Source organism: Diplotaxodon limnothrissa, linkage group LG6 (assembly GCF_057381915.1).
Source record: "Diplotaxodon limnothrissa isolate DT_005_m linkage group LG6, D_limnothrissa_male_GT1.1, whole genome shotgun sequence".
Classification (NCBI taxonomy): domain Eukaryota; kingdom Metazoa; phylum Chordata; class Actinopteri; order Cichliformes; family Cichlidae; genus Diplotaxodon; species Diplotaxodon limnothrissa.
This window is the reverse complement of record NC_140601.1, coordinates 20238159-20264676: the sequence shown is the minus strand read 5'-3', so window position 1 is coordinate 20264676 and position 26518 is coordinate 20238159. Positions and strand designations below refer to the sequence as shown.

The window sequence follows — 26518 nt, the reverse complement described above, 5'->3', positions numbered from 1 at the left end:
GAAAACATCTTCATCTGAGCTTCTCAGTCATATCAACTTACTCGATCGTAGTTTGCTAGTAAATTAAAAACCGATGCAAATATATACAAATAAATAAATATAAATAAAAACTGTTGTTGTGAAATGCCTCGAAATATTTCACACTTTGCTGTTAGCTTCCTCTAAGCTAAGTTAGCTGCACCACTAGCAACCTGTGTGGTGCTGGAGATGTCATAAAACTAAACTGATTGGATCTGCCTTAAATCAGCTCGTTGTCATTTAAAAACAAATCTAAATATATCAGGGTGTGAATTCCTAGCAGCAACAGTCTTCTCAACTAAGAAAACCCATGTTAGCAAGAAACAATGTCAGTATTTGCTACAATGTTAGCTGCTAGCTAAGCTTTTATTTCTCTAATCTCATCCGAATTTTGGAAATGAACCGGATGCGGTACAAACACTAAATCAACATTACAACAAACATAAGGCAAGTTTTTATTTTTGATATTCAATATATGTTTAGGTTCCCCCCCCCCCCCCCCCCCCACACACACACACACACACACACACATACACATATTTATTTAAAAGACTTAGCCTGATTTTCATTTGGTTGTGTATAAAATGAAAGAAAATAAACATAATTCTTTTATATATTGCTGTCTTTTTATTGGCATATAATATTTCAAAATTATGCCTTATTTTCAAATAAAGAATAACATTACAATGTTTGTAAAATAAAGTGGAGAGGAAAGGCAGGACCTCACACAACTTGAGATTGTTAAGTTCCTGCTGTGGAAAAGGGCCAAGAGATGTTTCTAACTGGGCACATATTTATTGCTTTTTGAAATAATGTTTAATTCACTCAACAGTTGACTCATTTTGTGTTTCTCATTGCTTAAATTACCATATTTTGATGTGTTTTCTCATTTGTTGAAGCTCACCATGCCATGCTAATTTTATTCACTGTATTTTGTGTTTTTTTTGGTTTTTGGTTTGTTTAATAGAAAATATGCCACACGCTGTTTGTTGAGTCCAAAGGTACATTATTGCTAATCTGAAAGATTTTTAAGCCTTTGAGTTTAGCAGCTGTTTTTCACTCCCATTACATGTAAAAGAGTTTTTGTTCTAAAGAACACGAACAGTGTTCCTTGAGTTCATCAATGCACTGTTTTTGTATTCCTTTGCAGCCTAGGCAGATTAACCTAAGGTCTTTTCTTTTATCCACCTCTTTCTTTGCGTCTATTAGTAACAAAATATGATAATGTTGCTCTTACATAAACACTTGGAGCAAGTCATGATAATCGTTTAGAGGACGGAACTAAACTCGCAGCTTGAGGGGGTTTGATTTCACGGCTGGAATTTGAAATAGTTTTTATACTGTAGCTGACCTTGTTCAAAAACACCTCCTACCTTTTCCCAAGGCCTTGACACTTGAACTAGAAAATCTGTGCTGGAATGATACAGGAAAAATCACCACTGTTTCAAATGTATTTGTTTGAACACAGAGCCAAATTCAGCAGTAATCCTGGCAGGAGTGAGCCATCTCAGTGCCCAGTACTTCCCAGTGCATTTGTACTGGGCTCTCTGCCTTTACAGCTTCCCATTTAAAAAATAGATATTTGTTTTTGCTGAGGATGTAAAGAATATGAAGATAACTACAGAAGCACGGAAGCTTCAAACCCTAAATAAACCAGTTACGTCACATTAAAGTCCTGTTTGCATCGGTTACTTGACCAGCCAAACAGCAGTGTGTGAGCATGTCTTCTTTGTTGCTCTGGAATCCCACATGTTCCATGTTCGGCCAAAAATATCAGCTAATTTTGAACTTAACCACCATATGAAGCTGCTGCTTTACCACTTTCCCTTCCCAACAAAACCGTATCTGTTCCGTGAGTTAAATCACTCGGTGAGTGCTCGCCTTAATGCTTTCAATGCTCCTGAGTGGGCACAGCTCAAATCCATTCACTTGAGACTACAATCAGCATTCCATCAAGTCAGTAAGGTGCTGATTTAAATCTAAGAGGAGGGAGGCGGAAGGTTTCAGAAAGAAATTGTGGGTAATCATGGATGTGTGCATGTGAGCGTACCTTTTTCTGCATGTGTGTGACGGGTTGCAGTCGTCACAGATTTCAGGTCTTGGTAAATTTTAGTGGAGATGGAAGAGATTAGGCTGGAGCTATCGGATTGTGGCTTTTCAGACTCAGAGCTCAGCAGCCGGTTTGCGCGACTTCTCTCAAAGAATGAGAAACTTAATGGATCAACCCTGACTTTTTTTTCTTAGCTCTTAGATCCAAGTGCGGGAAAGAAGAGAAAAAGGAGTAAAAGTAAAAATCCTGGGGTGTAGAGGAAATGATTTAAGGGGAAGGAGTTGGAGGTGATTGCTCTTGTAGTGGAGGTGAGACGTTAGGATGGGAAGACAAGTGAGAAAATCAGGCAGATGGGGCATGTGTGAGAGAGATGAGCTTTAGATTTATAGCAGACTGAGGCTGCACTCATAATGTTCTGACAGGCCATCCAGCAGGCAAAGCCACACTTGAAGCTACTTATTCCAACCAGCTGCCATCGCGAACATTTCACTGCCACTGTGAGCATTCGAACATTTGCATTTCCAGTGAAATGCATTTCACTTTGGTCACATGAAAGTGCCTCCCTTTCTGTTTCACTGAGGACGACGCTTAAAAGCCATTTTTTAACAAGTTGATCCCGGCTGCGTCAGTAACCACACGGTCCTCTCAGTCAGTCACGGTCTTCGGTTATTCATCAAAGATTTTATCAGGTGATTCGCATCTGTATCAAATACGAATCTAATTCCATTAAAACTTAAATATTCATGGTTAAAAAACATCATTATTATATTTGTTTGAGGGAAGTTTGTACTGGACAATTCTGCGTGCTCATGCAAGTGCTAGGATTCAAGGTCAGGGCAGGAAGTCATTGCCAGTGTCAGGAAGAATGAGACAAATAAAAGTCCAGCTCTCATCTTTCGCAGTGCGAAAAACTCATCAATATGGAGAGTTCAGCTTCGATACACCCAGTGTCTAGATTTTCACATCCCAGTCTGTAAGCGTTCAATGGGAACCGTCTCACTGGCTCAAGAAGTTCTTTGTCGATGATTTTTGCATGACAGCTAAAGCATTCAGCGGGAATGAGCCACGAGGGCGTAAAATCTGAGTGGCTGGACAGAGCAGACAGAGGTCTGTGCCCTACCTAAACTCCATTTTCACTGATCAAATGATTTAATTGCCTGAACATAATCACACCCTAGCCAAATGTTATCATTAGTCACATAAATGTAATGCACAGACAGGAACATTTGCATGGATAATCTCCTTTTTTTCAGTAATTTGGATCTTCTCCAAAGCCTCATACTTGTAAGAAAAAGATGTAAAGGAGAAATTGTGAAAAGGCTAAAACCTGAGTTTTAGTACCTGCTGTGGTCACTCTGAAAGCCTTCTCAAACTGCAACCCGGCAATGGCTTGCTTGACCCTTCAAACTCTCAATCCATAGTTCATAATAGAGGTTTCTTATACAAAAGGAATCCTTAACCCTACACCGAGAACATGTGTCATTGAGAATAAAGATGGGTATTTGCAGAGCTGTGCTGTACTAATATAAGCACACTTGGCTCGCCTTGATAATATTATCAGGGCTCGAATCTACAGTCATATTGAAATTAGGCCCCTTAATATGTGGATAAGAAAAAAACAACTCAAAAAACACTGTTAAAGTGTTAAAAGGTAAATATCATAGTAAATGGAGGCTGGGATACTGTAATACACCACACACTCCAAATAATACTAGTTAATTTCTCACTTACCACTAAATGCCATTAAAGTCTTCATTAAATAAAAACGTATTCAGATATAATTTCTGTTTCCTTTCTTTTACAATCCCCAGAAAGTGCCCATAACTTAAAAAATAATTTGTTTCTTCGTTCCTTTAAAGCTTCCAGTTGCCAGGCCCTCATGTATTTTTTAGGAGGAAAAAAATTACACCTTGATTTCTGTAAAATTACACGGTAATTGTTGTGAAAATTGCACCGTAATTACACAGGGCTTATTATTAAGTGCTAACATTTTTTATATTAACTCGGATAGTCCTGCGAGCGCTACGAAATTCCCAGGCTCGAAGACGTGTTCTGATTTTCTCTGCATTTTAAAGGCGTGGGTTGAATATCATCTCCATATTAAATAGATCACACATTATAATTTCCTCCGAGGTCCTTGCGGGGTTTTCAGATTCACTGAGGCCGGGATTTTGTTTGATTGAGTGCAGTCTTTGTTTCTTCAAATGGTGCGCGCAGGATTAAGGCAGGAGCCTAGAATTGGTAATGTGAGCTAACAAGCGAGCGGTGAAAGGAGAAAAGTGATACCTCAGTTTAAGTAAGATCGTTTAACGGGGTTGTCTGTGTGGCTTCCTTGTCTGCTTCGCTGTTTTCATTATCGCCGGGCTGTAAAGGCTCCGCTAAAAAAAAAATACATCTTTTCGCCCGTTTGAGGTGAAAGCGAGGCAGAAGGGTTTGCTTGTTAGAGGTGAAGGCGAACCATGTTCACTTGAGTGATTTAAAGGAACTTAAAATGAATAATCTTTGCAGTGCAGTCTTGTATTTTTCATTTGGAGCCATAATTTCGCTGTTTCACATCATGTTAAGGAACACTGCTTCCACCTTCAACGCTTTAAATAAGAGCGATGTCCTCCTTTAATAATAGGACATTTACTCGTTTTTCTAGTTATTCTTTTATTAATCATGTATTCCAAACGTCCCCAGAGGCAACAAGTCATATGTGAGATTCCAGACCGTGTGCGTGTTCCAGGAATGTTTGCTTGTCCAATGACCAGACTGTGCCCTCTAACATCATGTCTGTTTGTTTGCTTGTTTGTTTGTTTGTTTTCCTTTTTTTTGCTCCCCCAGAGACTAAACAATGCCTGCAATCTTGTTTATTTGGCTATTTGTTTTGCAGCTCTCTTCGCCTTAACTCACAGGGTAGTCGGGATAAGGTGCCTGCCCCAAGGTTAGCTCCACATGTTTCTTGAAATAATCTTGCTTGACATGTACTGCTGGGGGCACATCCTCTGAATCCTGTGCTCACTCACTTATTTATAGAGCCAAGCCCACACCCGCTTCCAAAACCAGTAACACCTCTCCACCCCTTGGCAGTAACCATCTCCTTCCCTCTGGCCTCAGTTCTGCGCACACAGCTTGCACTCTGCAGACCCAATTTTTCCCAAGTTCTTTGGTAACTTTTTAATATTCAAACACCCCTCTGGTCAATCCATTGGAATACTAATGAGCCCCTTAAAGCTTAAATCCATAATGTTTCTTAAATTTGATATCAGTAATAGGGCTCTTCAAGCATTTATGATGCAGCGTTATTAACAGAACATGTGCCGCAACTTGTCAGTGTAAGAACTTTGGATGGGTTTATATTTCCCTAATAAATAGGATTCTCACCACAGCATCGCCTAGTCAATTATCCCAAGGTTGAGCGGAGTGAGATGCTCCTTATAGGAACGGTGAACTTATTAGGCAAACGGATAGAGTTTGATCATATACAAAATTAAAATTACAAATATTCCTTATTTGTAGCGTCTCAATTTTCAGAATTGCCTTTCCTGATCTCAGTTGGCTTTATATGTCATTAATCAAAAAGAAACAAGCCGCAAGTTATCCCTTACTTGCTAGTAATTACTTCCACGTTAGGTTGATGAACCGATGTGTTACACTAACACGAGGCTTATTCGCCATAAACAGTCCACACAAGGATCAGTAGCAATTCTCTTGAGTCCGGAGGAATGGCTGATGTAAACCAAAGTGAAAGTGTGTCATCACTTGACGTGTTTTGATGGCGTTCAAGGAACGAGGATTACACTCACTATGTTTGGCCTTCCAGCTGGTGGGGCCATTTTTAGTGCTCCCTGTCCTTTGCTGTGGCTAATGAACACCGGTCATTATCCTGATCTCTCTGCCAGGCCAGAGGCTTAAAAATACCCTCAAAGGCAAAGCCTGTTGATGGTTGCCTCTGATCTTTCCAATCAAGTCCTCCTCCTTGGAGGGGAGTAACAACACAGAGCATTCACTTGGCTGCTCTCTAACGAAGACATCAGTAGCTGCTTTCCTTTAATCCGCCGACCAGACCGGGGTCTAACAAACTTCTGCTTCCGGAAGAGCGCAGCACGTTTCATGTCCTCCAACAAGAATGGGCCACTTTTAATTTGTAAATGTGAACTTTGACTGCTCGGTGTGTTAACAACCCGACTCATATCACAAGCTCGAAGTTGGCTTACATTGCTTTTCATTCTGTTCAGTCACGGAGCCTAATAAAGTGGAATGAGTCGTGAGTAGTTATCTAGATCAGTTAAAGGAATCATATCATTACCTTGTTCTCTTTGAATTCCTGCACCTGAGTAACTAAAGTTACTGTTTTTTATGAATAGGCCAGGTTAGCTGCAAATTCTGAAAGATGTAACTGAATTCTTAGCATATGGATTTCACTTAGAGAGAGTCTTCAACCATTTCTACGTTTGTATCAGGCGTCAGTCGGTGCGCTGAAGTTATATTTATCTCATTTGAAACAGAGAGCAGTTAGATATTTTCAATCAAAAGATATTTTATGTTAAAATATACATACAAATACCCAGAGTCACTGGACTTTATTCCATTATATTTTAAAGAGGAAACACAGCATGGTGGCACAGGCTAACCTAAATTCAGCTGATCTGCCAGTTTTTTTAACTTGTAATATCACAGACAGCTACAAGTATTTCAGTCTCCCACTGAGCTTTGGAAATTCCAGATTTATCATGGAATTTATTTTTATCAAAACCTGAATTTCGGGATCACTTTCTTCTGTGATTGTTTTTAAAAACATACTCACTGATACCCGAAGAAACACATACATAAACAAATATATGTGACGTCTTTGGTCTTTTGTCCGACCATTCAACCAAACTGAAATCAGTTAAGCTGTGTTTGAGCTAAAACTGTCAGAGATCGGACTGGTTAAGGCGAGAGGTAAATCCTCCTTGATGCAGGTTATTTGCTGGATTCAGTGCGGGGTTGCCGTGCTGTATGCAGGACATCACCAAAACAAGCATGCCCTGCATCTTTATCAGCACAAATAAGCTCAGTATACCATCACATCCTTCCAGATAAACAACAGACTGGCTGGTGGGATGAATACTATCCAAAAGAACATCTCTCTCGCTCCCTAAACACGCACACTCACAGACTCGGGTGTACTGCTTCTTCTGCCACACTGGTAATTAAGTCCTCTGATGGTATTGTATTATGACATAATTAATGAAGCTTTTAATGAAAATTAGTAACACTCGGTGTATCAGAAGTGCTTAGCAGCAAGCTGCAGCAAGCGCAGTAAGATAAGCAGGGCAAGCCTCCAGCTCACTGAGACAGAACAGAGCCAGGGAAGCTCTAATTCCACGTCTCTGTACACAATCAAAGTATCAACTATCCACGCACTATGTAGGATCTCTTTAATGAGAAACTAATTATAATCTGCTATTTTGGTGCTTAATTGTTTCAGTTTCGCTCTAAGAGGGAAATATTATTCACCTAGGTAATCCTTGTTGGCGGCATGCCAGAGTAAATATCAGCGCTGCATTTTAAAGCCACGAGAATCTAAATTTTGCCGGGTGTAAAAAAGGTCAAACGTCTCATTTATTTTCTACAGTGGGAAATAATTTAATATCAGCAAGGACAATAAAACTTCTCCCGAATCCTGCACTGTGCAAAGTAAAAAAACAACTACTATGTGGTTAGCTGAAAATGGCTTTTCCACTATCATTAGTCAATGATAATATGACTGTCACACAAGGAGAAACACACACATTTCCTATATGAATGAGGCATCACGCTGTCTTTTTGCTGTAACTTGGGAGTAAATTTACAGCCAAGGGGTTGTGGAAGTCAAAAAGCAGTAGGATTAAGTGCTTTGTCATCCTGATCTGGTACACGTAGTCTTCCAGGGCGCTGCGCTGATCTGTCTCTTCCCTTCTGAATCCCCCTTTAACCAGCTGTGTGCCAGCCTGGCTGTAAGCATGGAGACTGCGTGGGACCCAATAAGTGCAAGTGCCATCCTGGTTTCACTGGGAAAACCTGCAATCAAGGTGAGCTATCGACCGAAGCTTGCAGCCGCTTTCGTAACTCTGACCGTGATGTTGTTTTGCCATTTGACGTGACTTATCTGTTCCTCGCAGTGCACTGAAATAGAAAGATAAACCACAAAGAAAGCTGGGAGAGTCGGGAAATATTGTCCCCACCCACTAAGCAACGGGCCTGCTGACGTGCGCATCTTTCCTAAAGAAAACTAAGTGAAGGAGAACCTCTGCCTTGAGTGATGTCAGCGTAATCACTGTTTATTGCAGCCAAATCTCCACAGTAGAACATCAGCGCTGTAAAGCTGCCACAGGAGCGGAAGCTGGTTTGCATCAGCTGACAATAGTGAGGTGCTTTAATCACAGGGCAGGAGGTGGACCGCGGGGGCTGATTCAGCTCAAATGGAAATGAGTGGTGAAGCTGTGTTGAATGATCCCTGGAGTGCATCCTCTCCTGTGACGATAACATCTCAATTACTGACCTGAGATAACTTGGACCGACTGAGTGCAACCAATGCTATTTGAAGGCGTTTGTTTGTTTGCGTGTGTGTGTGCTGGTCGGTGGATGAGAGTGGGCGGGGGTGGGGGAGGTCTGGAGTTTTTGTGCCTTTACACTTTGGGCACGTTGAAAAGCATTAAAGCTTCCCCAGTTAGCTTGACCTGCATCCCAGCAGCTTGAAAATACTTGTGGAATTCACGCCCTGAGACGGGAATAGGATAGTGTGTAATTAAAAACAAGGGGGAGGGAGGGGGGTGGGGGTGTTGAAATCCTTTCCGGAATGTTCCAAATGACTCATCCTGCATTTCAGGGCTATAGGTGGCTCCTGTCTGCCTGGGCCAGACGGGTCTACTTTGTCTCAATCTGCAACAAAGAGGAGGAAAGTAAAAGGATACGGTATCCAAGCGAGGCAGACTTCGCTGCCAACCATTCAGACAGACTTATCTGACAAAAGCGATTCCGAGACCTTTCAAGATGAAACTGTACTTTCAAGCGTCTGCCGAACTCCCATTTTTCCAATAAGCTCGTGACGTTTTACTTAGCTCTGAGTGGCAGACTTGACCTTTCAGCCTGCGTAGGTGCTGATAACCCCGCATTCTCTGCCGCGCTGCCCCATGCTATGGAAACCAATTTAATCATTCAGGGACCGGAGATTAGATTTTCTCATTTAAATGCAGCGTCGGTCAAACATTGATTTGAGGTGTACTATTGATGTGCCAGGTGGCCAGTGTTTTGAAGCATTCTAATATCCTGTCCCTCTGGAGTGCAGTATTTATCTCGAGGAGACAACTGGAGGAAAGAAATAAGAGCCCCGAGCTGCTTCTCTGACCTCGATGTTGCTAAAGGTCAAGCAGTCTCCCCGAGAGCTTTTAAATCAGATTATAATCTGTAAATTTGTTTTGAGGAAAACGGCATCTCCTGGGGAGTTGCACGATAAGTGCAGCCGGTGGTCAAACTCGTTAAGAGGCTAAATACTCGACTTAAGTACCTATATTTGAATAACTCAATTTTATGCCCTGCTTGTGCTTCTAAAAGGAGGTGAACATTTATCTATATTTATCTGTCTGCAAATCGCTGATAACATTTTAAAGAGACAAATTTAACACTTAGAAAATTGAGCGACTTTTTAAACTTTTGTCCAGCAGTTTCCTAGTTTGTGTCCCTTAAAAAGGTCATTACCTCACCTTATCACACCAACAAAAATTCACTGACTGCAAATGATAGGAGCTACTATTTTATTTTTAAAAAAAGAGATTACAACAGGAAAATGTGCACAAGTGTGGACATCAGTGGTGAATACACAAATTTATTTTAAGTGGGATGTGCGGATGAGTTTGCCACCCTGGAGGCTCGGATTGATTAACAAGAGTGTTGAACACCTTAGAAACACTGTTTGTGTGGAGCAAAAGCAAACCACAGACAGTCATTGTTTACAGTAAACACGATCACAGCAGCTGCCGTATTTTCACATGTCCAATATTTTTATATTTTTATATACCTTGTTTGTTTTTGGGGGTTTTTTTACTACCAAATTCTTTGGCCTTAACTCTCGTCGCAGCTCCTATACAGAAAATATCCCACGATCTGAACGGGATATAATTTAAATGAATGTGATTATTTTTCACCATTAACTTGACTCTCTGAGAATCCAAACAGAATCGTTTTGAGAACGCGCCTCACGCTCGGTGCTGATGAGAATCGTTGCTGTCATTCAGCGTAGTGATAGATGAGCATGCTGTCGCTGCACAAATAAACTCATTATAAGGATAATCTGTTTAACAGTTTGGCAGCAAACTCCCCCTGCTGATCCAATCATTTTAATAAGATGATTATTCCATGCAGGTGGATTTAATTAGGTGTAGTTGACCTGCTGTTAAGACACTATTAAAAGATTTTGCTGGAGGATCCATGTCTCAGACATCAGAAGGAATACAGCTGCGGAGATGCTTCCAGATGCTCCTCGTCTGTCAGCCAGATACGTAATTAATACCACTTTAAGTGTGATAGCCTAATACTGCTGCTGCAGCATGTATACAGTTTACTTCTAGATCTGTTTTCAGAATATTAGCTATTATCTGGATCTCTCACTGCTTTATCTTGGCAAAGCCGCAGAAAAGAGCATGAACACTTTGACTAATCTCCATGCGAATTTAATTCAGTGTAGGTGTAGACAGATACTTCAGGGCTGTTGGTTTAGAAACCGATCCCTCTCTGTCACTGTTTGTCTTTCTGGCTGTCTGCTATTAGCAGCCAAACAGCTGCAAGTATTTAAAGTATTGCATGCATGTCATCATACTGTATATTTACACTCAGTTGTCTGGCTATTACTCCAGATTCCTTTTATCTGTGTTCTCTTTAAGGTCACCAAAGAGGCAAGAAGTAATGTTTGACCTGAGTTAACTCCTGTGAGTTTGAAGTATATGTGATTAGAAATCATCCCCCTGCTAAGATTTCCTTCTGATATTCATTGTAATGATAAAGATATTGTTCCATTAAGAATGATGCAACACAGGTTGAACACATATGATTGAAGACATGATATCACATCACACAATAAAGCAGCCAGATGGTGGCTTGCAGAACTGTCCTATTACAATTAACAGCGCATGGAGAATGGAAGAAAGTTATCACACAGAGACAGCAGAGAATGAGCCTTGAAATCACAGTGGCTGCTAAAGGATCGCTCACTGATCAGATCGACCTCCAGAGTCTTTATGGATATTTTCATTTACTTAATAACATTTGCAGAAATACTTTTTTTCTGGTACTTTTCAGGTAAATCCACTGATTCTCCCACTAAGTTGAACTTTTTCCACTCACCATCAACTTTAGGTACACCTGTTCAACTGCCAGCTAATGCAAATATCTCATCAGCTAATCACATGGTTCATTTAGGTAGGTATGCAGACATGGCCACGATAACTCATTGGCGTAACTTTGTGCTGAACATCGGGGGGGGGGGGGTCAAGATCTCTGTCTAAATAAATCTGGGTAAATTCCCAGATTAGTAAACATGCAACTATTTTGCTGGTAATACTTGAAACGAGCAAAGAAAATCAACAGCCTCTTTATTTAAGATAATTCATAATTTTATTGGGGGGTTATATTGGTTGGGTCTGATTATTGGGGGGGGGGCATAACCCCCCTGGAAGTTACGCCCCTGCGATAACTGCTGGAGTTCAAAGCGAGGATCAGAATGGGAAAGCAAGACAGAAGAGAAGAGCATCTTTGAACATAAACACACTGAACCCTGTAGCAAATGAGCTACAGCAGCAGAAGCCACTCAGCTAAAGGTTTGGAACGGAGGGTACAGTTCATGCAGGCTCACCAAATTTGGACATGAGAAGACTGAAAAACATTGCTTGGTCTCAAAAGTCTTGATTTCTGCTGAGACATTTAGATAATTGGGTCAGCATGTGCCGTAAAGAACATGAAAGCATGGGTCCCGCGCTGTATCAATGGTTCAGGCTGTGGGCGTAATGGCCTGAGGGATATTTTCTTGTTACACCGTGATCCTTAGCCTACCTGAGTATTGTTCCTGACTGCGTCCATCCCTTTATGACCGCAGTGTACCCATCTGCTGATACCTATTTCCCAGCATCACTAGATGGGTACACCATAATGATTTGTCACAAAACTCAAAGCATCTCAAATTGGTTTCTTGAACATGACAATGAGTTGCCTGTACTCGAATGACCTCCACTGTCACCAACTCTCAATTCAGTACAGTGCTTTTGTTATGTGAACAGGAGATTCACATCGTGAATGCGCAGCCGACAAATATGCAGCAACTGTGTGATGCTATCATGTTAACCTGATGTTTGCAGCACCTTTTTGAATGTCAGAAAGCAACAGGTCATCCAACTCAGTACTAGGAAGTTGTACCTAAAAATGTGGCCAGTGGGTGCAGTACAGGCACCTACACCCTGAGGTGGCAGCTCAGTAGCTAAATTGTTCGTGGGTTTATTCTTCTTGTTTTTCCCCATTTTATGACTGGACCCACCCACTGTGTTCCTGTCCAGCACATAGTTACAGCCTTATTAGAGATGTATTCTCCATAAACTTATGTAATGATTACTATCAGTAATAATATATCTCTACATCTCTAGTTCCAATAAAAACAGCTGCATGCCATTTGTCTATAAATGAAGACAAACTGAAAACAGATTGTTTTCATAGTGAAGGTTTGTTTCTTCTTCCAGTGCCCGTTCATCGTGTCTATTTACAGAAAAGTTCAGCTACAAATGCTTCCGTCTTAAGCAGAGTTGGCAGTGCGGCTGCTTGCGTAACCTCTCAGTTTAGATTTTTGTATTCCTCGGTCGAAAAATGCTCGGATGATATGGAGCATGCAGAAACAGTCGGAGCTAGTTGTATCATCTTCTTGTCACTTAACAATAGCTGTTGTTAGCCCAGTGCCGGAGGAAAGGTTGCTTGAATGATAGATGGTTAGGCAGGAAGGGGAGGGGCTGAAATTCCTGAGGCTGAAGCATTTGCAGTCAAACAGTGATTTGTCTCTTTAAATGTAACTCCTGCCTACTTTTGAAACTCCGGGCAGAAATTGAGAAGGGATCCTCTGAATCTGTGCGATACTGTAATTCTCTCAGATCCTATTTCACCCTTGTGACAAAAAGGGAATGCAGAAGAGACGAGCGGGCAGGAGGACAGGAGATGCAAAACCACTTTTTGCTGTTTCTCCCATGTGCCCTTTTTTTTCCCTGATACTCAGCTCATGTCCAATTCCCACAAGTGTAATCCTCTTTGCTGCATAATGTTCCTCTTTACTTTCCAGGAATGTAGCGTGGTCAGAGGTGTCCTAATCCATTGGTTGGTTCCTTTTTAAAAAATTCTCTCTCTCTCTCCCTCTCCCTCTGTTCTCCTCACTCACTTTACTACTTCATGTCAATCAAACCCTCCACTCCCTTTCCTCCCACTCCCCTCCTCCTCTCTAACCCATTTTCTTTTGTCTAAAGAAGAGGCGCTGGACTATTTAACCCCACCAGTGTGGGCCAGTCACCTTCCTATCTTTCTTCCCGTGGACCATCAGCCGGCGAGAGTTGTGATGGAGGGTGAGATTCGATCGACCTCCCCTCGGCAGCTTCTCTTCTTCCCCCTTGGCAACATGCATGGTGCTGCACAATGCGACCTAAGGAGGACTAAATGTCACTCCCAGTTATTTTCTTCCTGCTTTCGTTCTGTCCCTGGCAGAGGAGGCACCACCCAAGAGCAGCTTTTCAGCAGAAGAAAAACAGCACGAGTGCCAAGCATGTTGCAGTTTTTACCACTCTCCCCTCCCTTTCTTTATCCCTTCTACCCTGAATACAGTTTCTCTGTGCAGAAGAGCCATCATGAGTTTCTCTTCCCTGCTTCTTCTTCTTCTTTCTCATTTGCACCATGACTGCCTGGAACAAATAGCTCTTCCTTGCTTTTCAAACCATCATCGACATGGACACAGCACTCGTGGCTTCTCCATCGCTGCTAGAACAAGGCCTTGAATTCCAACCAGTGTTATCTCCTTTAAAGATGAGCATATGCCCAAGAAAAAGGCCCCTGCTAATCCCTGTCAGTGATAGAGGTGTGTCGGGAATGTAGCACACCTCAGTGGAGCTGACCCAATAAATCACTCCATTTTGCATCACTTCAAATGTGTCTTAGCAGTTCATTTACCATACAGTGAACACCCCAGAGGGGCTCTCCACCTCTGCTATCTCACAGGTTTCTGCAGTCCTGGGGCCATGTCGAAGTATGAATTGGTGGTCATATCTGTGCGTTATCTCTCTGTTTCTCTCTCTCTCTCTGTCTGTCCTCTTGGTCTTGCCTGTAGATGAGAGCCTGGCTGTATCTTGCGCGTTGCTTGTGCTGATGCTCTACTGTCTGAGAATGTGAGAATTTCAATAATCCCTCATTTACATTTTTAAGCTGTTTTTCAGTGCAACGGACAAGTGGAGACCTTTTTCCTCTTTCACGCTGACAATGGACAGTGTTGCTATGGTTTTCTGTTATCGCAGTAATGAGTGTGCAAAAGCTGTGTGCTATGAAAAAAAGAAACAGGATTGACAGTGTTAATTGTAAAAATTGGACAACAGTGATGTGCGTGCATGCACGTGTGTGTGCAGGTGTGAGTGTTTTGGACAATATCTTGTGGGTGAAGTAAGCGGAGCTAAGCCTCCTGTCTGACAAAGGACAGAACAAATCATTTTGACGTGGTTCCCTCCATAGAAAAACTAAGAATAATTTATGTCGCAGCGGAAAGACTGTCAGTTTGTACAGGTGTTTGAAAAGTGAGGGGAAAAAAGCAGTGAGCTTTATGCTCATGTGGTGAACAAAAATAGCAGAACAAATTCGGTTTGCAGTGGGCAGCAAGACCTGCTGTGTGCGCTGTGTAATAATAAGAGTCATCACACTGCACCTGTGTCACTTTGTTATGCACGCAAATGAAAATCTTGTTATCTCAAGAAGACAATCAGTTTATATTTGCAAAGACATTTCATTCATATCAGAAATCCTGAAATTTCAAAATAAAAATTCATTTTAGGGCAGCACGACTATGAGCAAAATTATTATCACTATTATTTTAAATGTCAACATTTGTTGTTGTGATTATTCACTGATTTGACCCCCGAAATGATCATGTAAGCTTACATCCATGCTCTGCTGCATTCCTGCTAATGTTTAAAATAAAACCAGTCCTTCTTTAGTTACCTAAATTCAGTGCATATCTTAGAGAATAAATATTCATATAATTTTTTTTTTCTTTTTTAACTAAGCTAACACAAAATGTAGTCCACAGGACGATGCTTTCACCTTTGCCTTGTGCTGCATTCATGTTAATTAAAACATCTCTGCATACAAATGAGGTGTTTGTATCCAAACGCCTTATTCATCTGACCCGAGTGCATTTCCTAGAAGGAAAGAATATAAACCAACACATCTATTCTTCATCAGGGTCGACTCTTAGAGCAATTATGCACTTGTTCGTCTCATACTGCTCCTAGAATAAACTTGTTGTATTATTTTGCAATAAAACCAAGTGCCCCAGGAAGTCCTTTTTGTTGGTCCTGAGCTTGCATCTGCCCCACTGAAAAGCACTTGTCAGTTAAGCCTTTGGAGCCGTGGAGCACTTTTTTTTTATTCCATTATGGTTACCTACATGACAGATGTGAATAAAATGCATATAGTAAAACTCTATTTCTCTCTTTGCCTATAGTGCAGGTTTTGCCACTTTCATACAGTTGACCAGTTTCCTTAAGCCTTAATGGGTAGTGGACACATATTTTTGGCTAAATGGAATTTGACTGCATTTGTTGGTGACTTCAGTTTGTCTTTTTGAGCTTGATGGACGACCAGATGCGCTGCACAGGCCTGCTTTTTTTATGGACTTCTGAGTCTGTGCTGGATGATTTCCATTAGGTACGACCGCACTGTTTGTCTTTACATTCATTGTAGAGCAGATGTAGATGTGTTTTGAATAAGTTAGTTGTGTTGAGTTGGAGCACAGCCCCAATAATACAGGACTAAATCACTAAAATGTATTTCCAAACAACAGCTAATGACCTGCTTTTAATGTGATCCTGTACATTGCAGGGAACAGGATTTTATTGCCAGAGCACAGATTTTCATTATCAGTCAGTGATGCTGATTTAATTGTGGGAAACCAGACTCGTGATCGAGATTAAAACTGGATTAATCGTGCAGCCCTGCTTAAGTCTAATAACATTTAGCTTGTCTTACATGTAGAAGAATGTTTTTATAACTGTAAGTAGTCTGCTCCTTGTTATCTCTACTCATTCAAACAGTGAAAGTAATGTTTTAAATGATTTATATATCACCCCAGCATGACAGCTGCTTTCACAAACTGACCCCTATATATCTAAAAGAATTTATGGTCATAGAACATGACTTGAAGTCTGGCAGCACTTCCTAAGGTTAAGCATGCTGTCCAAATTTCTGACACATTTACTGATCACTTAGCCAGTTTGGCTTTAGTAGACCAGAAGCTTTCATTAATAGAAGACAGGAGTCTGTACATATACAAACTGGGCATCTGCTCAATCATTCATCCAAATTAAACTGTGGCATCTTTTAAATGCAGGAGGTATGTGGCTCTCAAAGAATGTGCCCTACATATGTCCATAGAGCTAAACACGGCGCCATTTAAAGTGCAGTAAGCCAAGATGAACGCTCATGTGCCACACGGTGAGATGAAATCTATTTTATGATGCTTCTACTGTGTCACAGACACAGAGAGTGGTATTCATAGTTATTTATATTGCTTGGAGTGTGTGTCATCGTTCAGGTGTGATGGATTTTTGGTACCGTTTCAAGTTGGATTTTTCCTTTTATGGTTCTGACACTCCAAACTTGTCACATTTAAACGAGGTGCAGGTAATATATGAAGAAACATTTGCCCCAAACATAAACCCTGTTTCCATCAAAAGCCATAAGTATTTCAGCGATATGCACATGCGAATTTATGCTAACCAAAGCAGAAGCAACCTGTTTGAAAAGCTTATCTAAAGATAGTCTGTCTTCAGGCAATAACCAGTGGTTTTAATATTACATTTCACTAAATGCAATCCCTTTTTCACTTCACACGAACTGTTTACCTGTATACAACCAAAGCCTGTTTGGTCAATAAAACTTAGACTTCAAACAGAATGTAGTCTTCCTTGTAAGCACTGAAGTTCTCCAAGTTATTAAAAGGATGTAAGCAAGAGCTGGGACTATGAAAAGGCTTATCTGGTTACTCTAACCAGACAAGCTGTTCAGTGATGCTCTGAAAGAGTGACACAGTTTCCTTTATGAGACAACTCTTTCCTAAAACTTACTTTAGGTGAAAAACATGATTTAAAGCAAACGCTTTGCACATCTGAGCTGCATGACTGCAGGCTAGTGTAATCCCTCTTTCTAAAAGTGGGAGCGTAGAAAGAATTTCTTGCATAAATTATTGAGCGCACACAGCAAATAACAATTACAGCATCAAAGTCTGAAACCACCAAGAAAGCTACAAGAGGTTTTTCTTGCAGTGAACATTTAACGCAGCATAAAAAGCACTTGTGTTGCTAATAACATTAACAGCCAGGTTAAGACAGAAATAATTTGGCCTTTTCATCCAATAAGTTACTGCAAATATTATGTTTGAGTTCACTGATAAACTGTTGGTGGCAGTTAATCTACAGTCTGCTCCCACTAGCTGTAAACTGAGGAGCTAAACATCAAACCGCTAAAAAAAATAAAAAATGATGAAAACATGATGTAATTATGACATTTCTGTTTGTGTTTCACCTAAAGACGGTTCAGTAATTTCATCTGCCATCATTTTTATCCTCTTTAATGGAGTGAAAGCTTGAGTGCATTACATAATTGTTATGATTGTCACTTTGTATCAGATAATAGTTATTCTTTGTTCAGTGGACTAAATAAAAACAGACCTTCCTTATTTAAGACAGCTGTTAAAAGCCTTTGCTTGTGTTTCATTTGAAAACTTTTACTAATAGACTGTGGATTTACTTGCATAGTCTATAAATTTTACCAATGTAGTGCCTCAAAATGATGATTATTTGACCATCATTGTTGTGTTGGCAATGCACTTTGCAAAATTTCTGACCAAAACGTAGCACCAAGTTTTTAAAATAATGAGGGTGGTAACCACTGAATAGTGCTGCCCCAAGAAGCATAAAGTGCTAGCTAGCTAGCCAGTTATTGGCATCACCATCCTCCTACTACTGGCTGAAAATCCATCCTTTCTGCTGTGTATTCCACCACAAAAGGTGGCAAACATATAGTACTGTTCAGTCAGCTTCTGACTGTAATGAGCACACCATTGGAGAATGTCTGGTGGAATGCATGTGCCCAAACTTTTAAAAGTCACTCTTCTTATGCATTCAAAAAGACAAGTGTTAGTGCAGAAATGTACAATTTGAGACACAACACTTGATTTGATTTTAAATATATACAGTTGTGGAAAAAAAAAGTTTTCATGCAGCCCTATGTAGTCCTGTTAAAGAAGTAAGTGCCCCCCTTACTGCTTCCACAGGAGTTAAGAGAACAAGAAGCAGCCTGGTCTTTGCCGCAAATGTACTAATTATCTGATGACTGGAAAGCAGGATCACTTTGATAAAAGCAGAAGTTTTGGCAATTTGTTGATCTGGAGCATTCAGGTATGTGTTAGCAGTATGCTTTGGAAGATGTCACATTTGCTTTGACACACACACTTCAGACCGCACAAAGGTCATAAAACACTCCAAGAGCCACGACTCAGACTCTACTGAGACCTGTTAAATGCTAACAGTACATAATAGTACGATCTAAAAGGCTGAACAAGTATGGCTTTTTCAAGGCATCTTGAACAACGTCCTTGTGGAGTGGAGATGTTTGACTGTAATGCACACCAAACATATTGGCAGAAAAACCTCATACCAACTGTCGACCACAATGGTCATGATTTGGACTCGTTTTTACAGCCAAAGGACCTGAGCACCTTGCAATCCACCATGAACTCATCTGTATAACAAAGTACTTTTGTCTCAAATATGAGGCCATCTTTCTGACAGCTAAAGCTTTTCTCAAATTGGGTTATGCAACAGGACAGTTTTCCCAAGCATAACAGCAAATCTGCAACAGAATGACCGAAGAAGAAAAGCACCAAGGTGTTGCAATGACCCAGTCAAAGCCCAGACGAATGAGCCTGTCAAACCTCAATGAAGTGAAGCACCAAGAGTGGGTCATTCCTCCACTGTGACAAGAGGGTCTGATAAAGCCATAAAGAAAACAATTACTTTAAGTTATTGCAGCTAAAGGTGATCCTACAAGCTACTGAACCATGAGGTGTACTTAGTTTTCACTGGACTGCAGAGAGTTTGGGGAAAACTTTCTTTTCCAGCTGACTGTAGGTGTTACTATATTAATCATATCCAACTAAGTTGTTCTGAAGTTGCAGTGTGTGCAATGACCTGAAACAGACTAATGAAAACAAATTGTCACCTTTAATTTTTTATGCGATGATATGTCAAAATATGCCTTTTAAAGGTAATGTCGTGGCTGTCTCTTTGTTTTCCATCCATTTTAATGAATATAAAGACCTAAATATATTCACTTACCTGAGCCACTGTAAACTTTGCACGTACTTTGCACACTTTGTCTTATCATAACAGGAGGTACACAAGTGTAACCAGTGTTTTAATGGTTTTGGCAATGCTCTGTTACATTTTGGAGTGTCAGTAAGTCATCCCAGTGAGGCAGCATGCACCAGAGCCCTGGGATTTAAAATACATGGAAGAAAGGAAGACATCATTAATGTCATTAGTTACAGCTCTGTTTGACTCGTCAAAATGTCTGCTCCGAGAAAAGCATAATGACTTGAATTTGCATAAGCATTTGACAGGTGTTGAGCTGAGAGCATATTCTTTTCTCCAAGGGGTGCTCCTTACTCCGAGCCCAGACAGCATCGTTTTCTAATAAGATTTTCATGGGCTACTGTGGGTGAGATTTCTCTACTTTCACGTCCACATAAAAACACCAGAATTAAACGTATCCATCAAAGAAAACCAGATGGAGAACTGGCAAACCTCACAAAGTGGTGGAAAGTCATAGGGTTTAATCATATCCTTCATCGCATGCAGGTGATGCAAAGGTTTAATGCTGTTACTGGCTTAACCATCAAAAGGGCGATTTCTGGGCCTGTCAGAACACAGAAACGCTTCACTTCCTTGAAGATACCCCCACCCCATTTAAACAACGACCACGTTAACACGCAGTCACCTCAGAGGGAGCCTGCATACCTGCACGTAAATGGACAAGCGATGTCTGACATGACTCACCTCTTCCACCTTTGCCCCGTGACTAATTTCACCTCTTTATAGGACCTCTGTCTCTCTGTACCCCGGGTGATTTAAGTTGTCTTTCTCTCTGTCTGCAGACCTGAATGAGTGCGGGCTAAAGCCAAGGCCCTGCAAACACAGGTGCATGAACACGTATGGGAGCTACAAGTGTTACTGCCTGAATGGCTACATGCTGATGCCTGACGGGACCTGTGGAAGTAAGCCTGTTTCTCTTGCACACACACACTTTGATTGTTAACACGCTTTGTGTTACAGCCTGAGAGGTGGAAGTTTCCTTTCCCTGTCTGTGTTCTCCTCATGGAGGATTCCTCTTTTCACTGAATGTATCCATCTGTTTCTACAGGACACGGTGTTGATATCATTAAGAAATGTATTTCCCACTCGTACCCCTGACAGCAGCCTCACAATCCTTTGATAGACTGTTTTGATTAAAACACCGTGTTGATCTGCTTCATTATAGTAGCTCTGCAGACTAAAGAACCCCTGTGAAGAACCCTTTGAGGGCTGAAATGAAAAATATGAAAGAAACACAATCTACAGACCCTTGAGTGAATGTGCACATTTTCTTTTAGGGTTTTTTTTTATTGTTTGCCCCGAGGTAGTCCACAGAATGTGAGCTGATGCCTGAACATGTCTCCCTGTAAATTCTGTTTCCCACCTGATAACTATTTTCCCTGCACGTTTCCACTTGAGGACTGTATGACTCCCGATACCTCTTTTTAATTAGTTCTTTTGTACGAGGGGAAAATTCACTCCCCACCTTTTAAAGTCTAAATCGCGTAACACTTGAGGCAATCTGAAATTATCCTAGGTGTTGTTGTCTAATGATAGCATGATGCCGTTAAACACCTTGCTGCTCCTCCTTTCTCCCCTTTGATCAATAGATCACTGTAGCATTTAATCAGCCCGGCCTGCCTCAGTCATCAGACTCTACTCCAGGGTGCCGGCAGCAGCTGAAGTAGCAGTGGCAGCAAAAGCCTCACTTTTAATTTCCTTTTTAGAGCCCACTGTTATCAAGACAGGCCGAAGAAAATCTGTTTCATTACGTTATTATTTTTGGAAGTTCTTGATCTGCCCGGCACGTCTCAACAACACTCACGCCTCACGCTGTTGCTTTGATATCGAGGGGGGGAGATGGATTATCAATCTTTGGGTGTAACAAAGGATAAAAGTGGGCAGGGGGAAGATTGCTGGAGCTAAGGTGTGAGCACATGGCAACTGCACAGCAGAGAAGTCTAATAATGGCAGAGTGAGTGCTGTGCCGCTGGCAGCACCCCAGGGTCAAGCTGGCTAATATCAGAAAAGGCAGGCGAGTGGCCTGGCTGTTATAAATTGGCTGGAGGAAAAAGAAGCGCGCGCGCGTGTGTGTGTTGGTGTGGGGAAAAAAAAGTGTAGGTGAGAATGGCATAAACTCTTCTCCCTTTGTACTCCCCAGTGGCACCAGTGTGTGTTAATGTGTGCCGTGTTTCTCTTTTACCCATCAGACGCTCGCACTTGTGGTATGGCCAACTGCCAGTATGGCTGCGAGGTGCTGAAAGGAGAGGTCCGATGTCAGTGTCCGTCGCCGGGGCTACAGCTGGCTCCGGATGGGAGAACCTGTGTGGGTACGTCCCGGTCTTAAAATATCTCCACATGCCTGAAAGCTGAGCTACTCTTATCTGTGAGCGACTTGCAGCGTGTAAATCCTCATAAATATAACTTTTTTTTTGTTTGTGTGTGAGTATGTGTTTGTGTGTTTTTCTCAGCCTTTAAATTGTTTCACAGCGCATCACTTTGATTTCATCGTCGGTCCTTCTCGACCAAGTTGTTTGCTTCCTGTTGCTTTTACAGCAGGAATGCGATCGAGGGAATCCCACATGTCTGCCTTTACTGCCAATTTTATGTGACACTGCTCCTCAGAGGGGTACCTTAACAGATGAGGTGGGCAGTTGAGGCAGTTAACCTGTGTCAGGTTTAAACACAGGGTGTTCACTAGAGGCTCTTCCCCTTTATGCTGCCTTATAGGGCCACTTAACTGCTGGGCAGCTAAAGGGGTGGTTTTTTAAAATAGCACCGACATGAATCATGAAGAATTATGAAGGGGACAGAACCCTTTGCCTACCACAGGTGTTACTACAGTAAACTCTGGACGTGGAGAGTTTTATGGAAGCTGTATAATCATCCTCGTGGACGTGATTCTATGTAGGAACCAGAGACTGAAGTGAAGCATCTGGCAGCTAATGAGGTTAATTAGTAGCATGACTGGATATAAAAAGAGAGGATGAGTCTGTCAGATGTAAAAATGGAGAAGGGTGTGAAAGTCTGAATTTGTAAGTGGTTCAATAAGTTAAGAAGACCCTTTCTTAATGTAAAATTAAAAAATCTGATGTAAGAGAAAAGGTCAAAAATGAACGAAAGGTGCGTGAGCTTCAGGCCCTCAGGCACCACTGCATTAAAAACAGACACTTTTATGCATGGACTCAGGAACAATTCTGAAAAGCATTGTCAGTAAACACAGTTTATCGCTGCCGCCCCAAAATGCAAGTGAAAACTGTAGCATGAAATAAACAACCCTCTGGGCCTGAGCTCATTCAGTGTGGACTGAGGTAAAGAGTAAAAAGTACCCTGTGGTCTGTGGATTCAAAATTTGAGTTTGGAAATGACGTGTCCTCCAGGCTAAGAAGGAAAGCAGTTATGACGGTATGGGGTGTTGGCATTAACGCATATGTCATAAATAACTGAAAAGGCACCATTAATACAGGACACTGTTTTGAAACAATATTATGCCGACATTTGAAGACATTTTTCAGCATGAGGAAAGTGATAAATAAAAATAAATAAATTTCTTATTTCAGCAAGAAAATGCTGAGAAACATTTTGCCAGCAGAAACCCACTGAAAACATTTGGCACATTACTGTATGAAACAAAAAAAAACCCTAAACAAACAAAGAGGCCTAAATATCAACATCATGAGAAACATCTCACACTAAAAACTACAGTTATGGGTTTTTAATGAGGAAGAGATGATGAAACGCTGTCGGTCAAATCTGTGTTTTTTAAGCACATAACATTCAAAATGAGCGCATATTCTTAAAAAGTCCATTTGATATGTTGTACTTGTACTATATTCAATAAAATATAGCACTGGGATGACTAGAAAATCTTGCATTCCCTTTGTACTACTTCACACAGTGTTGCAACTTCTGTGGAAATGGGATCGTAGCGCACTGCTGCTCATATCTGTAGCTTTGCTCTCATACATGTTTCAAAGTGCACGAACGCTGCGATCGGACCATCGTAGTGTGTCGGATGTTTTAGTTGAACTAATTCTCTGTAACCTTAACAGGAATGAGTACAAGTTTGTATGAATGAGTCATTATAAACCATATATATTCATCCCATCGGATATATATCCATCCCAAATAAATTAAAGATTTTAAGGTGAAGCTTTCAGGCTCCCAGCGTCTAAATATTAATGACCACATGCCTGTAAAGGTGATCAACAGAGACACTTGGAAAAAGTCTTTAAATAATGAAACAAGCTAGTGTGTGTTGTTTTCTGCTCGCTGAGCAGAATGTAAAAGGAGCTTTGTTCATAAATGAATACTAAGCAGGGATGAAGAACATGTGTTCCGGCATGAATAGTAATGTTTAGTTTAGATTCAATTATGCTTTCTAATCTCAAATTTTTATTTAAATCACGTCGTTTTATTTTGAGTGCACTTCCTATTTAATGCATTATAGACATTTATCTGAGCATTTTCCTCAATTTCTCAATCTTCTTTCTTTTGCAGATGTGGATGAGTGTGCAGCAGGGATAGCAGTGTGTCCCAGGTTCAGGAAATGTATCAACACCTTTGGTAGCTACATCTGCAAATGCCACGAAGGCTTCGACCTGCAATACATCAACGGAAAATACCAGTGCATAGGTACTGTGGCAGCGCCTCTGTTGTGAGGCTTCGACTGGCAATACTCACACAAAGGTCAAAGATGCGCTGAGGTGGCTTGAATTTAAGCCGAGGTACTTTTAGTGATGCGAGTTTTGTTTTTGAACTGCTTATGAAGGAGCCCGATGAAAAGAAAAGAAACACGCATGCAGAGATGAGTAGCAGAAATCCATGTTTGATACTACAATGTGACAAACTTCTGCTTTGCTTTAGTATTTTAATTTAATGCTCTGATGCGGTTTTCAACCAATCTCTCATTTAACAGGCCCGTTGTGATTTTCTATTTGTAGGTTAATTGGTTGTAAAACAATTAGTTTAAAAAACACGATTCAGTGTAACAACTACATCAGTAGATACTTTGCAAAGGGAAAACAATGCAGTAACAAAAAACAGGAAAATTGCATTTTAAAATGTAACTTGTACAAGCAATTAACCATATCTCACATGGTTATGGAGGAGTCTTACCTTTGCAACTCTGGATCGTATTTCCATTGCATCTTTCAGCTTTAGCTGTCAGACAGATGGCCTCACATTTAACTTTAGAATATTTTGATACACAGAGAAGCTCATGGCCGACTCAATGACTGCAAGGTGCATGGATGCAGTAAGTCCATACTTTCTTTTTCACATGACTGTATTTTTCAACTAAAAGAAAAACAGAGATTAAAAAAACTTAGTAATATGGCAATTTAATAAACTTTTAACTTTCAAAAGGTGGATTTTTAATTGTTAGTATCATGCTCATGAATTCTAACCACCAAAAATGTGAAAAACAAATACAGATTAGCTTCTATTGCAATTCATATCCTATTTTATCTGCTTTTGAATAAAATTATCAAGTTGATTAGATTAAAGAACGGCCAAGAGCAACTTGGCAGGTGCTCTTTAAATGTATAAAAGACACATCTCTGTATCTTGGGGAGGACTTTTACAACAACCTTCGTGGTGATTTTTCCTCCGGTATTCATAAAAGGTCGACTATTATCCACTTAAACTCTTTCACTAACAGTACGACATAAATTTTGAAGCTTCCTTTAAGTGGATGTGAAGCAATTAGCGTTTGATATTCTGCTTTTACGTTTTAAGCTTTCTGCACTTGCACCCAGGAGCTGAATGTTGTTATGCTTCCATTATCTTTCAGATGTGGATGAGTGCTCTTTAGGTCAAAGCCACTGCAGCAGCTTTGCCACCTGCTACAACACGCCGGGCTCATACAAGTGCAAATGCAAAGACGGCTACAGGGGGATGGGCCACGACTGTAAACGTAAGTCCCGAGAGAAAACCCCGGAACTAATATTCAGTTTATCAACAAGGAACAGGGCTTCAGGTTTTTTTTTCTTTTTTCTTTGCCTGTGTCTTTAAAAATGTGCTGGGGGGGGGAGCAGGGAGAGAGGGAGAAATAGGCTTGCAAGCACAAAGCTTGGACTGAAATTCCTTTCTTTGTAATAGCTGTCAGTCATTACTTGACTCACCCTGCCCCTTTATCGCATGTTCCCAGATTGACTTGGTTTTTTGACATGCGGCTCGGGTAATAAGGACACAAAGAGGAGTCGTCATCATCTGTGATTTGTTGTGATCTGTTAGTTGGTCTCATTCTGCTTACTGACACAGAGTTCATTACAGTGTGCGTCGGCACTTTTTTACAGCAGCTCAGTAGACAAAGAGTCATTTATTCTCCACAGTTATTTAACCAATGGACGGGCGCAACTCATGTGGCATTCCACAGAGCAAAGTTGGAACCTGCTGCATATACTTCACCCCACCGTCCTGCCCAAAGGGTGTGAGCCGCAAGTGCTCAGGGAGTCACGTTGCAATATCCTATTCATGTATCACATATCAAAGTCGCCTGCAACCTGAAAAGGCAATAACAGAGTTCAAACCTTTTGCCTTTGTCCACTCTCATTCTTTACTCATGAAATCCTTAGGAAACTGCCACTATCACCCCTGCCAAAAAGAAAAAAAAAAGAAAGCCAACCCCCCAATCTGTGTCTCTGCTCCTGGACAATGTGTGCAGCCACAAAGGAAAAGGCGGTGTAGCTTTGATGACATGAGCGAGGGTGATCTTCGGGGCACAGCAGCCTGACTTAGTGCAGAAATCATTCCATACACTTCAAGCAGCTCTAGACTTGTGCTGCGAAGCCTCTGGCTATGAGCATACAAA

General features: G+C 41.0%; 1 protein-coding gene across 2 annotated transcripts in view; it reads left to right on the top strand.

The window, feature by feature from the left end:
- Positions 1–26518, top strand: part of npnta (nephronectin a) — a 57209-nt gene that overhangs the window by 14507 nt on the left and 16184 nt on the right. The window contains exons 3-8 of one of the 2 annotated variants that reach the window (XM_085356916.1): positions 8014–8106; positions 13564–13659; positions 20508–20627; positions 21915–22034; positions 24205–24339; positions 25499–25621. In XM_085356916.1, the coding sequence (XP_085213042.1) occupies positions 8014–8106; positions 13564–13659; positions 20508–20627; positions 21915–22034; positions 24205–24339; positions 25499–25621 (687 nt within the window). The remainder of the gene's footprint in view (positions 1–8013; positions 8107–13563; positions 13660–20507; positions 20628–21914; positions 22035–24204; positions 24340–25498; positions 25622–26518) is intronic. The other variant, XM_085356915.1, reaches the window with a different exon arrangement.